The following is a 13,492-nucleotide window of genomic DNA, read 5'->3' on the forward strand; positions in this document are numbered from 1 at the left end:
ATATAAAAGTAATCGAGAATTGAAACCTATAAAACATAATAAATTCGAGAAAAGATGAATTGAAATGAATTCAAAAGATACAAACAGGTTAACCTTCTAAACAAAAACAACAGGAAAACAACCTTTAATCAACAGTAGTTTCCTTCTCATCTCTGGATTCTGCGACTTCAGCAGCGGTAGCACGACGATCCTCCTTTTGAATAACATATGAAGCAAACTTTCTTGCTGGGATTCTCTTTTCAAAAAGAATATCAAGTTCTTCATAAGTTCTATCCTTAGTTTCAGGCAATCTGAAATAAGACCAGATCAATGTAGGCAAAGCAGTAGCAAACCAAACAAATGCAGTTAAACCCTTCAAATTGGCAGCTCCAGGATTCATAAAATATGGTTCCACAACTTGAGAAATCAAGGAGACCAAATTATAAGCATTTCTGGCAATACAAACTGATTGAGCTCTGACTCTGGTTGCAGAAGTCTCAGCCGTGATAGTAAATGCCAATGGACCAATAGTCAAAGCATAAGTACTAACCCAAAGCATAGTGAGTCCAGCTTGAGCCCATTTGACAGCACCATTAGTTTCAGCTGGTTTGGCCAAGACACCAATAAGGAATAAGAACAACACCAAGAAGAAAAAACCAGTTACATAAATAGTTCTTCTACCAAAACGATTTAATAAAAACCAAGAACAGACAGTACCAGAGAAGGCAATACCAGTAGTACCAAGATTTAATTTATATACTTGGTCCGAGGCTAAACCAGCTTGAGAAAAGAAATAACTTGGGGAATAGGCAAACGAAGAACCCGATAACACTTGCCCAGCAAATGAGAGACACATAATTTCGGTTCTTCTTAAATTAGTACCACGGAAACATTCTATGTAACCTTTCCACCCACCTAACTCTGCTCTATTCTTTCTGTCTTGTTCGATTTCAAGTTGAGTAGTTCTAATCATTAATGCCAACGAATCCTTAGCCTTATGAGCAATACGCTTGGAACCTAAACGTCTAATAGAATGTTCGGCTTGTTCAAGTTTTCCCTTTCTGATCAAGTACCATGGGGAATCAGGTGCCAAATAAGTCAAAACGAACAAAGGAACGACCCACATCCATTGTAAGGCATAAGGAACCTTGTAGGACCATTTATTGTCAACACCAACCATACCTTGAAGGACACCAGCAGCGATAAATTGACCAGTAGCCCAATATAAATTGATAATTGCAGTAAGGTAACCTCTCAACTGCAATGGAGCAATTTCAGAAGCATAAGAAATACCTATGGTAGCAAAAATACCCCAAGGGATACCACATAAGATTTGACCAACAAGAAGGACTTCAATACTTCTAGCAAAGAAAACAATAAAGATGAACGCACCCATAAATATTAAACTAACATTAATAACCAATCTATGACCAAATCTTTCAGTCAAATAACCGTTGAAGAAAATACCAAGAATACTACCAACAGATGATGCAGCACCCAAAGAACTCTGCCATTTGGTACTAAGTTGATAAGTAATCTTACCATTTTCATCACTAAAAGGTTGACCAAAAGTCTTTTGAAATTGAGGATAAGCATAAAATGAACCAGTCAAGATATTATCATAACCTTCCATAACAATAGTAGCAGCCATAACAATAGCCCAAAAAATAGCAGGTTTATGATCTCTAAATGCTTCTTTCAAAGTCATTTCATGTTCAGCTTCAGTTGCGAGATCGGCCTGTTGATAGACATCCACTATCCCTTTAGCTTCAGCAAGAAGGTCTTTTTGTCTTTCAGGAGAAGACGATTCCGAAGACAAGTCGTCGACATGAGCGACCAGATGTTGTTTAAGATCAGTACCCATAATCGATAGTGTAGAATGTTGTAGTTTCAACTTAAAGGTATTTGCTTAAGAGAACTATTAGCTATCGAGATAACATGAAAATGTAACAAGCTCTTGATTGAAAAGGAAATGAATGTCCTATTTATAATCATTTAGGGCTCATGTCTTTTCAGCATCATTTTTAAATGATTAAATTTTAAATTTTTTTTTCGGCGGTGGTGGTTTAATTGTCAGCAATCGTAAAAAAGTAATGGATCCATTTTTTTTATTGTGGTTCATTGTGGAGAGAAAATGGTTCTGCCGTGGGGTCACCACCCATTAACTCCCTTGCATGTACGTGCTCGCAGTTGCATTTATCTTCCACCATCAACAAATCTTTGTTTGACGATATCATTGTGGGGATGAAAAAAGCTTGGAGTAGGGAACAATAGGAGGCGGTGGTTACAAGGAAAGATTTACATCTCCAGTTATTTGCAGCAATTCGAAACCTACAATAACCCCACGAACCCCACGAAACTTCAAGGAACGAACTTCGCGAAGAGATCCACGACACAATTGAACAGATCTAAACACCATTTGACATAGATAATAATCTTTGCGAAGTCACCTTGTTGATTGTTGCGAACTGGTTGAAATTTTTGCGAAATCTTTCCGAGGATGGGTTGCAAAATTTTTCCGAACTGTCAAAAATTTTTGCGAGATTTTAGAATGCTGCTAGTGAAACCTTAGTTTCGGAATAATTTACTTCGCAAAGATTAAGTTGGCACAAATCTTTGCGAATTCTAATTTTTGCGAATTCTAATTTTTGTGAATTCTAATCTTTGAGAATTCTAATCTTTGCGAATTTTAATTTTTGCGAATTCTAATTTTTGCGAAATCCTTGAAGACATTAACTGACGATCTATNGCAAAGATTAAGTTGGCACAAATCTTTGCGAATTCTAATTTTTGCGAATTCTAATCTTTGAGAATTCTAATCTTTGCGAATTTTAATTTTTGCGAATTCTAATTTTTGCGAAATCCTTGAAGACATTAACTGACGATCTATTCTTCTCGCAATGATTCATTTCATGCATTGTAATTCGCAATAATTAGTTTCCTCCAACTGTGAATAAACTTTGCGAGCACCCACTGCAGCCCAGCACTCAACCGCGTTTCCCCAGATTTTTTCATAGTCAACGCCCCGCATCAATAATCTTTGAGTTTGGAGTTCCAAGCGGAAAGATTTTCAGAAACGGAACACTTACAGATGTGAACAAATCTATTGTTAATTTCGAGTTGACTAACATGACACTGTCTATTAGTAGCATCTTATCAAGAACGATTTATAAAACGTTGCAAATATCTTTGAAAACACAGGGTAACTTTTTTATCAGTCTTCTACATTAATTTACAACCTATTTCCCAAGCAAAATGGAACATTATTCAATTGATCGTCATGTTGATTCAGATACCAGATTCTCACGTGGTATGTGGGAATTGAAAAATGGTGTTGGAATCAATTGGGCTTTAGAGGGCCTTAAATCACAAACCAAATGTGCTGCTAACGATGAAATTTATTCTGTTGCTGCAACCAGAAGAATTAACTCGAGAGGTGATACTTTAAACTGTCCAACTATATCTACCAATATTAGTTCCCCTAGAGAAGGTATTATTGGCATCGAGTCATATCATCATGTATCTACTTATAAGAAAAGTAAGGTCCCTAGTTTCACAAAGTTTGAAGATAAGGACTTCAAGGCTAAAGTTGTCTCTGAAGACACAGAAGACTTCCAAACATTACATTCTGGTGACGAATTTAGGGCTGTAGTATCAGCAAAACCTTATACTATTGAATTTAAGGGTAGAGACGAAAAGCTGTTAACAAAATTAGGGTATAAATCAATTGGATCAGTTAGAGATAGTAGATTCGATAAGCCTGGAGCAACTGCAGATAAAGCAACCAACTATATGACTGCCCAACTTCATGTTTCGGTAGGTGAGAAATTATTTGGTCTAGGAGAAAGATTTGGTCCTTTTGTCAAGAATGGTCAAAGAGTTGAAACCTGGAATGAAGACGGTGGTACTTCTTCTGAATGGACTTACAAATCAATTCCATTCTATCTCTCCAACCGTGGGTATGGAGTATTTGTTGACAGTTCTTCTAATGTTGTATTTGAGCTTCAATCTGAAAGAACTACACGTGTTAACATCACCGTCCAAGGAGAAGGAATCAGGTTCTACATTATCCATGGTCCTGACCCAAAAACCGTATTGTCGAGGTATACTGAACTCACTGGAAAGCCTGCTCTTCCACCAGCTTGGACTTTTGGATTATGGTTAACAACCTCATTTACTACCAACTATGATATCGATACTGTTAGTTCTTTTATCCAAGGGATGAAAGATAGAGATATCCCATTAACCACCTTCCATTTCGATTGTTTTTGGATGAAGGGATTCCAATGGTGTGATTTTGAATTTGATCCAGAGTATTTTCCAGATGCTAAGAAATCCATTGCAGATTTAAAGCTGAAATTTGATGTCAAGGTATGTGTTTGGATTAATTCATATATTGCTCAAGAATCGAAGTTATTCGCTGAAGCCGACGAGAAAGGCTACTTGATTAGATACGTTCCAGAAATTAATGATGGTGCCGCTTATCAAACAGATTTGTGGCAAGCTGGTATGGGTATTGTTGACTTTACAAATCCCGATGCATGTAAATGGTATCAAGAGAAGCTTGAACGTTTGATTGACTTGGGGGTTGATAGCTTCAAGACTGATTTTGGTGAACGTATTCCATGCAAAGATGTCCGTTATCACAATGGTGCTGATCCAGTAGGTATGCACAATTACTATACTTTACTTTATAATAAAGTTGTTTTTGAAGTTCTTGAAAGGAAGCTAGGTAAAAACCAAGCATGCCTTTTCGCCAGAAGTGCTACTGTTGGTGGCCAACAGTATCCAGTTCATTGGGGTGGTGATTGTGAATCAAGTTTTGAAGCAATGGCAGAATCTCTTCGTGGTGGTCTTAGTCTTTGTCTTAGTGGATTTGGTTTTTGGTCGCATGATATTGGTGGGTTTGAAGGTGATCCAGATCCTGCAGTTTATAAAAGATGGTGTGCTTTTGGTTTGTTAAGTTCTCATTCCAGACTTCATGGAAGTGACTCTTATAGAGTTCCATGGAATTTTGATGACGAGGCCAGCGTGGTGTTGCGTAAATTTACCAAATTGAAGATTTCGTTGATGCCATATTTGTATAAATTCGCAATTGATGCACACAAGACTGGGGTTCCTGTGATGAGAGCTCCATTATTGGAATATCCAAATGATCCAAATGCAGTAGTTGCCGATACTCAATATTTCCTCGGTGATTCCTTGTTAGTTGCTCCTGTATTTACTGGTGATGATGGGAATGTTAGCTACTATGTCCCCAAGGGAGATTGGTATGGATTCTTAGATGGTCAAGTTAGAAATTCTCCCTCTGGTGAATGGTTTGAAGAAGTACATGATTACAAATCGTTACCGTTATTGGTTAAACCTAATTCCATAATAGTCACTGCAGGTCCATTTTCCAACCACAAGAGTCCAGTCTATGAGTGGAATAAAGAGTTTATGCTTAACATCTACGATATTTCTGACGTTGGTACTATGACTCAGATTCCTGATCCAAACAAAAATGGTGAATTTGCTTGTACTGTTTTTGCAACCAAAATTAGTGAACATGAGATTGAAATTAAAATCGACGGTAATTTCAATAAGCCTTATTATGTTAAGTTGTTAGATAGCAGTGATAAGGATTTGGGTGTCGTCAACGGACAAGCTAAATGCCTGGGAAGAGATGAGCTTGGTAACTGCATTGTCGAAGTTGTCGGAGACCACGTCATTATTAAATCATTATTCAACTAGTACGTTCGGAAGTAAATTTACATAGAAATATAAATATAAATCAATAAATAAATATTACATGTAAATCACATTTTTGCAATCGCCCTTCTTCTACATACTTTATAGTCTTAATATATTCACCAATTATTTTATTAATACAAAATTAAAGATATAGGGTCTATGATTAGACGATTCCCCATACACCCCAAGGAAAGAAAAAAAATGACACTAAAATATCCTCTATACAATCTATTGAGTCTCACTGACAACACCCTTGACTTCCTCTACAACCATCAATTCATCAGGTTTATATACTCAAAAAAAACAGACATGGAGCCACCCTGTCAACAAATTCTAGTATAGCTACTTAGTGAAGACCGTCTTACACCAAAAAAAACATTAAGGGATTTTCTAAAAATAGCCAGAAACAAACAGCTAAATGAAGCAACTTCTGCAATGCAAAATAGTAAGTTATGGAGATTAGAAGAGCATATCCAAAGTACAACAAATACACAAGGCAGCTAAACAGGCCATTAAACAACCTTCATTATTAGATGACGATTGTTGTTGGACATACATTGGCTGTTGTGGTTGTGCTTGATAGTATCCTTGTGGAGGCGGAGCACCATATCCAGGTTGTTGGTAGTAACCTTGTGGTGGAGGTGGTGGATATCCCTGTTGCGGATATCCTCCATATCCCCTATCTTGTGTTTGCTGGTTGTATACGGGCTGAGCCTGTGGGGAATATCCAGTGTTATTACCTTGAGACCAACTAGGTGGTGCTCCAGTTGGTGGTTGATATTCTTCTTTTGACATTCGATTAATGATTTAAGTATAATAGCAATTGTAATTACTTATTGAATTGTAATAATACTAAGATAAGTTGTTATGATTAATGATAATGATGGGGTGAGAGTTTTTTTTTCTGGTAAAATTGAATTCGATTTTAATTTAAATTAAAATTTAGAAATCAAAAAGCCGTAACCTGTAAAAGCGTATCGAAATCTGCAAAACAATTACGGAAAATGATGATGCAATTTAGAAAACTAAGCCTCGTCATATTGTAAGCCGTGCAATTAGCGATCTAATGAATGATTCTATTTATAGGCTGGGGCTATGTCTACTAAGTTTTAAAAAGAACCAGATCTCATTTCACCTTCGTTGCAAGTATGGAATCTACTCTACAATTTGTCATGTGAGTTTGGTCAACAATATATTTAGAGCAAACAACAAAATAGAAATGTAATTGAGTTCCCCACATCAGATACTGAATCATGGCAAATAGATGAAGGTATAAATCAGCCTTGCACGACGTGCATTCGGATTGAAAGGAACAATCGGAAACATGGCTGGTTCCAAAGAGAGAATAAACCAACTATAAACCCTATAGACTATTGACACTGACGTGGGCAATGTTCCTACATTTTGAGACTCCTTAAGACACGTTATATAACCGATCAGAGATAGGACTGCAAAGTAGCAGCCGCTACTAGATCCTGTCTCATTCAGAATTAGAGAGCATAGCCAACGTTGAGGTGAATTTGAACCAGGGGAAATGTATTATGTACTTGTATGAAAACAACGCTATACGGATGGTTCCCAGAATGTTTTCATATTTGCGAAGTAAACTATCATCGTTATGATCATTCTTCTTTCAGTAGATGTTGTACGTCTGTCGGTGGAGCTTCAGAACCAGATAAGGTGCAGATTAACGGCTTTTATTGCCGTCATAGAAGCAAACAAGAAATCGGATCCCGCATTATAATTGATTGAAAACAAGAAATACATCCTAGGCAAACAAAGTACAACTCTTCCATAATGAACACTACGTGATATATAGTCGGTTGAATAGAGAATAAATGAGTGGCATCACAGAATTCTCGAAAACGCATCTCGGGTGCAAAACAACGCGTTTTGTTCGTACCTCATTTTGCATGAAAAAATTGATAGAGATGTCAACTATTTTCACCAGGTTCATGAAGAGCGAAACCTCCAAAAGCAGTCCTCTTAAGCGTCTCTCGTACTATGAATTTGATTTAACATTCCGTTGGAGCACTAGGGTTAGCATGTATATGCTGTTAATGGAATAGCTTCCAATGAGAGCAAACATGGTGATCTGGTATTAATTTGAAATAACAAAATCTAAATAAAGTGATTAAAATTATAAGAAGTTTGGCAAAGACGAGAAATGCACAGGAAGCATTACAACACAATCTTTCGATAACATAAAGAGAGCCTAGAAATTCTCCTTCTGGGGAATGGTTTGAACAAGTGCATGAGTGCACATCCTTGCTAAGTTTACCGTAATTTCGTAAATGTCACCACGAGAGTCCTATCTATGAGTGTAATAAGGGGTGTAGACATAACATCTGACATTTCTAGATTCCTGGTCCAGACAAGAGCGGTGAATTTGCTTGTATTTGTTTTGCAACTAGGCGAGTCTGGGGTTGCAATTAAAAATCCCAATCAACCAAACTACGTCATGGTGTGCAATTGCTGCAATACGGAGTTAAATATAGTCATGGGACAGGCGAAATCCTTGAGAAGAGATGAACTTTGTAATTGCATTGCTGAAGCTGTCGTAGAACACGTCAATGTTAAACATTTACTTAATTAGGTTACCAGTACGAAAATCAATCCGAATCGCAACATAAAACGATAAATAAATTGCATATTACAATCGTCCTCTCTACAAGCTTCGTCATCTTTTAAATCAATTATTTATTATTAATACTGACTAAAGCTATATGGTCTATGATTAGATGATTTGCAGTATAACTAAAGAGAGAGCAAAAAACTCACACCAACCTTGAAATATCACATACATCAACAACAACTGGAGCTACTTTGCGCAACTGTTTGTTGGACATAGAAGGAAGGTTCTGGTTGTGGTGGTGGGTAGTATACTGGTGAAGTAGGATGATATATAGGCGCTGCTTGTCTTTCGTATGCCGGTTGAGGCTGTGAGGGATATCCGATATTAATTGTTTGAGACCAATTAACCGCTGCGGCCGGTGCTTGGTAGTCGTTAGGCATTGAATCGTTGATTTGAATTTAAAGCTAGAAGGAAAAATCAGGCTAATTAAATTTTATTGAAATGAGGATGTGGTGGGAGTCATTTCTCTAAATTGTATAATTTATATGAATTTGTTAGAGTTAGACCCAAAGGCAGAACCTATAGAAGAGTATCAAAACCTGCAAAAAAAAAATACGAAAATGGATGATGCAGAACGGCTGAACCTCATTTCTTTCTGAGCTTTCTAAAACATATGGCGAAGGCATCACCCATCTTCTCTGCGCCGTTTTGGGTTAACAAACCCCTTCCACCAAATTTCAATGGATGCTGCACCCTACACTCGTAAAGATCTTGTTCATTTGTTTTCATATCCTCTGTGCAATTTGTCCAATAGCTTGCCTTAAGCATTTCTCTATAGTTTTTGAAAACAATCTAAGTAATGAGACACGACTCTCATAGTGTCCATATGACAATATATGGTGGTTATAATGTGGTTTCCAAATCACGACGACCTGCTAGTTTGCAAAATTTCTCAATGATTTGAGAATACATTGTATTTTGGGATAATACATTGTTCCCCACCTTTTTCAGAAAGTCCAGAAATGCTTAGCCCATTCGCATCATAGTTTTTTATACTTTATTTTTTTTGCAGATCTACAGTTGATACGCCCATACAGGGTCCGCCGTTGGATCTGAATCTAATGAATTCTTTTATATAGAATGACTCCCACTACATCCTCAGCTCATAACAACTTATTAAATTGATAAGCGTATTTGCTCCATTTAGCATTAAATTTAAATCAATGTTAAAATGACAAGAATAGTAAATGAACCACCGCCAACAAGTGAACCAGTTAATTGGTCTCAAACAATTAATATACACTATCCTCCACAGGCACAACCGGCATATGATAGGGGATACGGTTGTCCACATCCCCAAGGGTACTACCAACCATACGCACCACAACCCGTTTATGTCCAACAACCAGCCACGTCTGATGACGAGGATTGTTTATTGGCATGTTTAGCTGGTATGTGTCTTTGTTTGCTTTTGTAATCTCCATATGGTACTATTTTCCAATGAAATTTACTTCTTTTAGATGTTTGTCGCAGTTTGTGGCTGACCAATTAAAATGTCAGTGAGACTTAAAAGATGGTATAATTAGAGTATATTTTAGTGTTATTTTTTTGGTCGGGGATAGTCAAATTATTGACCCTACGTCTTTAGTTTAATCAATAATAATTAATCAATTTATTAACTACTACAGAGTTTGTAGAGCGAACGGTTGTAGCATGCACGACTTATTTTTCTGTACTTCCCGTTCAAATAGTCCGGTAGAGAAGCTTTTTTTTATCTTTAAACGGCTTTGTCTCCCACTCAATTTTGTGTTAACTTATTTGGATGAGCCTCCTTCTAAAATAGATGAGCCGGTATAAGCCACATGATCGAGAGGAGGCTTTCATTTTAGCCCCTGGAGTTAAAGTAACTAATTCGAATGATGTAGCACATATCTTTTAAGTTTTCGAGGAAATTTTTTTTATACAAGAGCCTGTATTGTAACAGAGAGGTTAATTGTGGCAAGTATGACCGCGACTAGATTCTTGGCACTATACAGAAGTTTTCGCTTGTTGGAAAACAAAGGAAGTGGGGCGTTAGCGATATGCGTGGACTAAAAACTAATATGAAACCTAGAGATGGTCAATGTACTGAATCAGTCTTCGGTGATGAACTCTATGCACATCACTGCCACTTGAATTTGTAATTAGGAATAGAGGGAAAGGGTCCTACTATGATAGATATAAGAAAAAAATCCTAGCACGAAGAAAATGACGATTTTGTTTTACTTACGACGTAACTCTACTACAAGAATAAAAGAAAAGTCTTGGGTGAGTAGCATGCCCAACTATAGGTGCATTGAATCTGATGGCGAAGGTTTTGTTATTATATTTACGAGAATATTGGATAAAAATTGATTACGGAATTCCTTGATTTTGTAAGGATCGAACCTAACGTGCATATCGGAGACTCTCAAATTATTCCGTGTCCTCTCTGGACAAATTTGGAAAATCCATTACTAGTTCAATCCTAAGAAGGAATCTCAAAAAAAGCAAATTGATAATAATAGATTGATCGAGTTTTCTGTTATTGCCTATGCTCTTGTCTCATAGTGGTTCAAAAAGTTCAACTAAGAACCCGGGGTAGCTTAGAGGTTATAATATCGCAGCTCTAGTTCTGAATCAGGGATAGTTTCCAAATGCATAAATTAGCCTAAGGTTCGAATCAGCCCCCTTGAGATTTACGGTTTCAAGCTAATTTTATCAATTTTCTAAAAAAGCACTACTTAAAGCAATTTAGTATAAGTACTTGAAATTAGGACTCTTATCACCAGCATTGATTTGTTCAATCTCTGACAATGCTGCAAATTCTTGTTGATATGCCTCAGTCTTCTTAATCGTATTCCTCCTGTAACAAAGGAAGAAATAAGCAACTGAGGAAATCATGAAAAATCCAACTCCTCCAATGGAAACTCCCAAACCTTTCTTATAGACAGGGGCATCAGTCTGGACGAAAATGATGGTAGCAATGATTCCCCCAATATTTCCAAAACCTATCTGCCAAGCAGTACCAACTGATTTACGAACATGAGAGCCAAAATTAATTGCACCCCAACAAACAGCTAACGGCATAGCACTGTGTAAACCACTGGCTGTAAGGAAGCAACCGGCGTAACGAACCTTTTGATTAGTGGTTGCAAGCAAAATCATGGCTAGACCCACAGCAGACATTATACCAGTTGCAATGACATATGGAAGCCTTCTTCCTGTATTATCGGACATAACGGCTGAAAGATTGATCACCACGAAAGAACAAAGATATGGATATACAGTATGAAGTTGGGCGCTGACTGCTGTGTAACCCATTTCCTTCACAATAGCTGGTGAGAAATATGCATAACCATAGGCTGGGATAATTAATCCGAAGTATGCTAAAGCAGGTAACCAGACCAATAAATCTTTGAAGCATTTGGCAACGTCTCTAATACTGTTTTTAACTTCGAAAGCAGAAGCACTACCTGACATAAGCTCTAATTTAGTCTTGATAAATAAGCGTTCCTTTTCATTCAAAAATCTAGCTTCTTCAGGGAAATCAGCCATAAGGAAGAATAAGAGAATTGAACATCCACAGGTTACTGCACCTTCAATTATAAAAATCCATCTCCAACTTGCGATCCCATGGGCACCGTGCATATCAGCGATTCTATATGCAATCGCTCCCGAGGCAGCCCCAGCTAAGGAAGTACAAGAAAAAAAGGCTGAAAACCTTCTTTGTGCTTCAGCTTTGGAGTAGTAGGTAGACATTAAATAAAAGATGGCTGGAAAGGTAGCAGCCTCGGTAACACCAATCAAGAACCTACAAGCAACCAATGCACCAAAGTTCTTAACGAAACCAATCGCTATTGAGAGTATGCCGAAAGCCATAACAACTACGGATAATAAAAGATGTGGCGTGATAATCTTCATGAGATAGTTTGCAGCGACTTCAAAGATAATATACGGAACAAAGAATACAAGTAAAGCAATATTATATTGGTTTCCAACTAAATTCAAATCTTCCGACAATCCATAAAGATTAGCATTACCAATGTTAACACGATCAAGGAATGAAAGGAAGTACAATAAACAGAATGGAGGAACAACCCAAATATCAATCTTCCACATAAGCTTTCTCTGATTGATACCATACTCTTTGGCCAAAGCATCGACTTGTTCTTGTTTTGAAAGTTCTGGTTTCAGGGAAAGCGAACCTTCAGAACCAGCATATGCTGGTAGTTCTGTTGTGGACTTTTCGATACTCATAATGTTTGCAGTTGGTGCGATTGTCTAAAGTAGATATATTTAGAAATGTACAGCGAGCCAGATGTATTTATAAACTATTTATAATGCTAAATTATTACTGGGCAGAAGCTGGAAAAATAATGAAATAGTTGAAATCAGAATCGCTTTTCTACTAATCCGGTAAACGAACTACTTTATCTCCCATTCAATTTTGTGTTCTCTTTTTCTATGACTCTCCCGAGAGAATACATCAAAAGGAACTGACAGAGCAGTCAAGGGTAGGCCATAGTCAGCCTTTCAATTTCTCAGATGTCAAACAAAAGCAATTCCTACATGCTAGCATATATCTTTTGGGCCCTCCCGTTATAGTGACTGAAATTTTCGCTTGTTGGAAAACAATAAGAAATCGGACATTAGCGATATGCATGGACTAAAAAAATGCTTGTAAAATAAAACTTACGATAAAAAAGGAGCAAATAGAGGAGAACCCGATCAGCAAATACGATGCGAAGGACTATCTGCGCCAATAACAATTCGTAAATTCTACGATATCAATGTACAGAACTAAGCTTCCAAGATGTACTCAAATGCACAACTTCTTAATTTTGAAATTAGATTATACTTTCTTGTTGACACAAAGGGTCCAGAGCAATGAAGAAAATGCCAAAGTGACAATGATTTTCTCTAGATACAAGAATAAAAGAAAAGTCTTGGGAGATGAGCTTCGTCGTGAATATTAAATCTGATGACCTAAGGTGATACTCTTCTTCTTAAGAGAAAATTGGAAATCAGTAAAAGAAACCGGCATCCTGCATAGATTGAACTCAACGTGCATTCCGGAGACTTTTGAAATATTCCGACTCCTCCCGGGAAATAGGTGGAATCTCCATTGCTCCCCTTCAATTCAATAGATGGAATTTCACGAAGTACTAATTAAGTCTAATTAAG

General features: G+C 37.2%; 5 protein-coding genes across 5 annotated transcripts; 2 read left to right on the forward strand and 3 right to left on the reverse strand. All coding sequences in view use genetic code 12, as the record gives it.

The window, feature by feature from the left end:
- Positions 1-124: 124 nt before the first annotated feature.
- J8A68_001673 (uncharacterized protein) lies at positions 125-1,843 on the reverse strand (the record flags this gene model as incomplete). Its single annotated transcript, XM_049405350.1, has 1 exon — positions 125-1,843. The coding sequence occupies one exon, from the start codon at positions 1,841-1,843 to the stop codon at positions 125-127; it is 1,719 nt and encodes a 572-aa protein (XP_049265023.1).
- Positions 1,844-3,234: 1,391 nt separating this feature from the next.
- On the forward strand, positions 3,235-5,712 carry J8A68_001674 (YIC1; the record flags this gene model as incomplete). Its single annotated transcript, XM_049405351.1, has 1 exon — positions 3,235-5,712. The coding sequence occupies one exon, from the start codon at positions 3,235-3,237 to the stop codon at positions 5,710-5,712; it is 2,478 nt and encodes an 825-aa protein (XP_049265024.1).
- A 459-nt stretch (positions 5,713-6,171) lies between these two features.
- J8A68_001675 (uncharacterized protein) lies at positions 6,172-6,507 on the reverse strand (the record flags this gene model as incomplete). The annotated part of the gene is made up of 1 exon (XM_049405352.1): positions 6,172-6,507. One exon carries the CDS (start codon positions 6,505-6,507, stop codon positions 6,172-6,174), a length of 336 nt encoding a protein of 111 aa, XP_049265025.1.
- A 3,011-nt stretch (positions 6,508-9,518) lies between these two features.
- J8A68_001676 (uncharacterized protein) lies at positions 9,519-9,935 on the forward strand (the record flags this gene model as incomplete). The annotated part of the gene is made up of 2 exons (XM_049405353.1): positions 9,519-9,738; positions 9,910-9,935. The coding sequence occupies 2 exons, from the start codon at positions 9,519-9,521 to the stop codon at positions 9,933-9,935; spliced, it is 246 nt and encodes an 81-aa protein (XP_049265026.1).
- Positions 9,936-11,059: 1,124 nt separating this feature from the next.
- J8A68_001677 (uncharacterized protein) lies at positions 11,060-12,565 on the reverse strand (the record flags this gene model as incomplete). The annotated part of the gene is made up of 1 exon (XM_049405354.1): positions 11,060-12,565. The coding sequence occupies one exon, from the start codon at positions 12,563-12,565 to the stop codon at positions 11,060-11,062; it is 1,506 nt and encodes a 501-aa protein (XP_049265027.1).
- Positions 12,566-13,492: the final 927 nt, after the last annotated feature.

Source organism: Hemisphaericaspora subhashii (genome assembly GCF_019202705.1).
Source record: "Hemisphaericaspora subhashii strain CBS 10753 chromosome Unknown scaffold62, whole genome shotgun sequence".
In the NCBI taxonomy this organism is placed as follows: domain Eukaryota; kingdom Fungi; phylum Ascomycota; class Pichiomycetes; order Serinales; family Debaryomycetaceae; genus Hemisphaericaspora; species Hemisphaericaspora subhashii.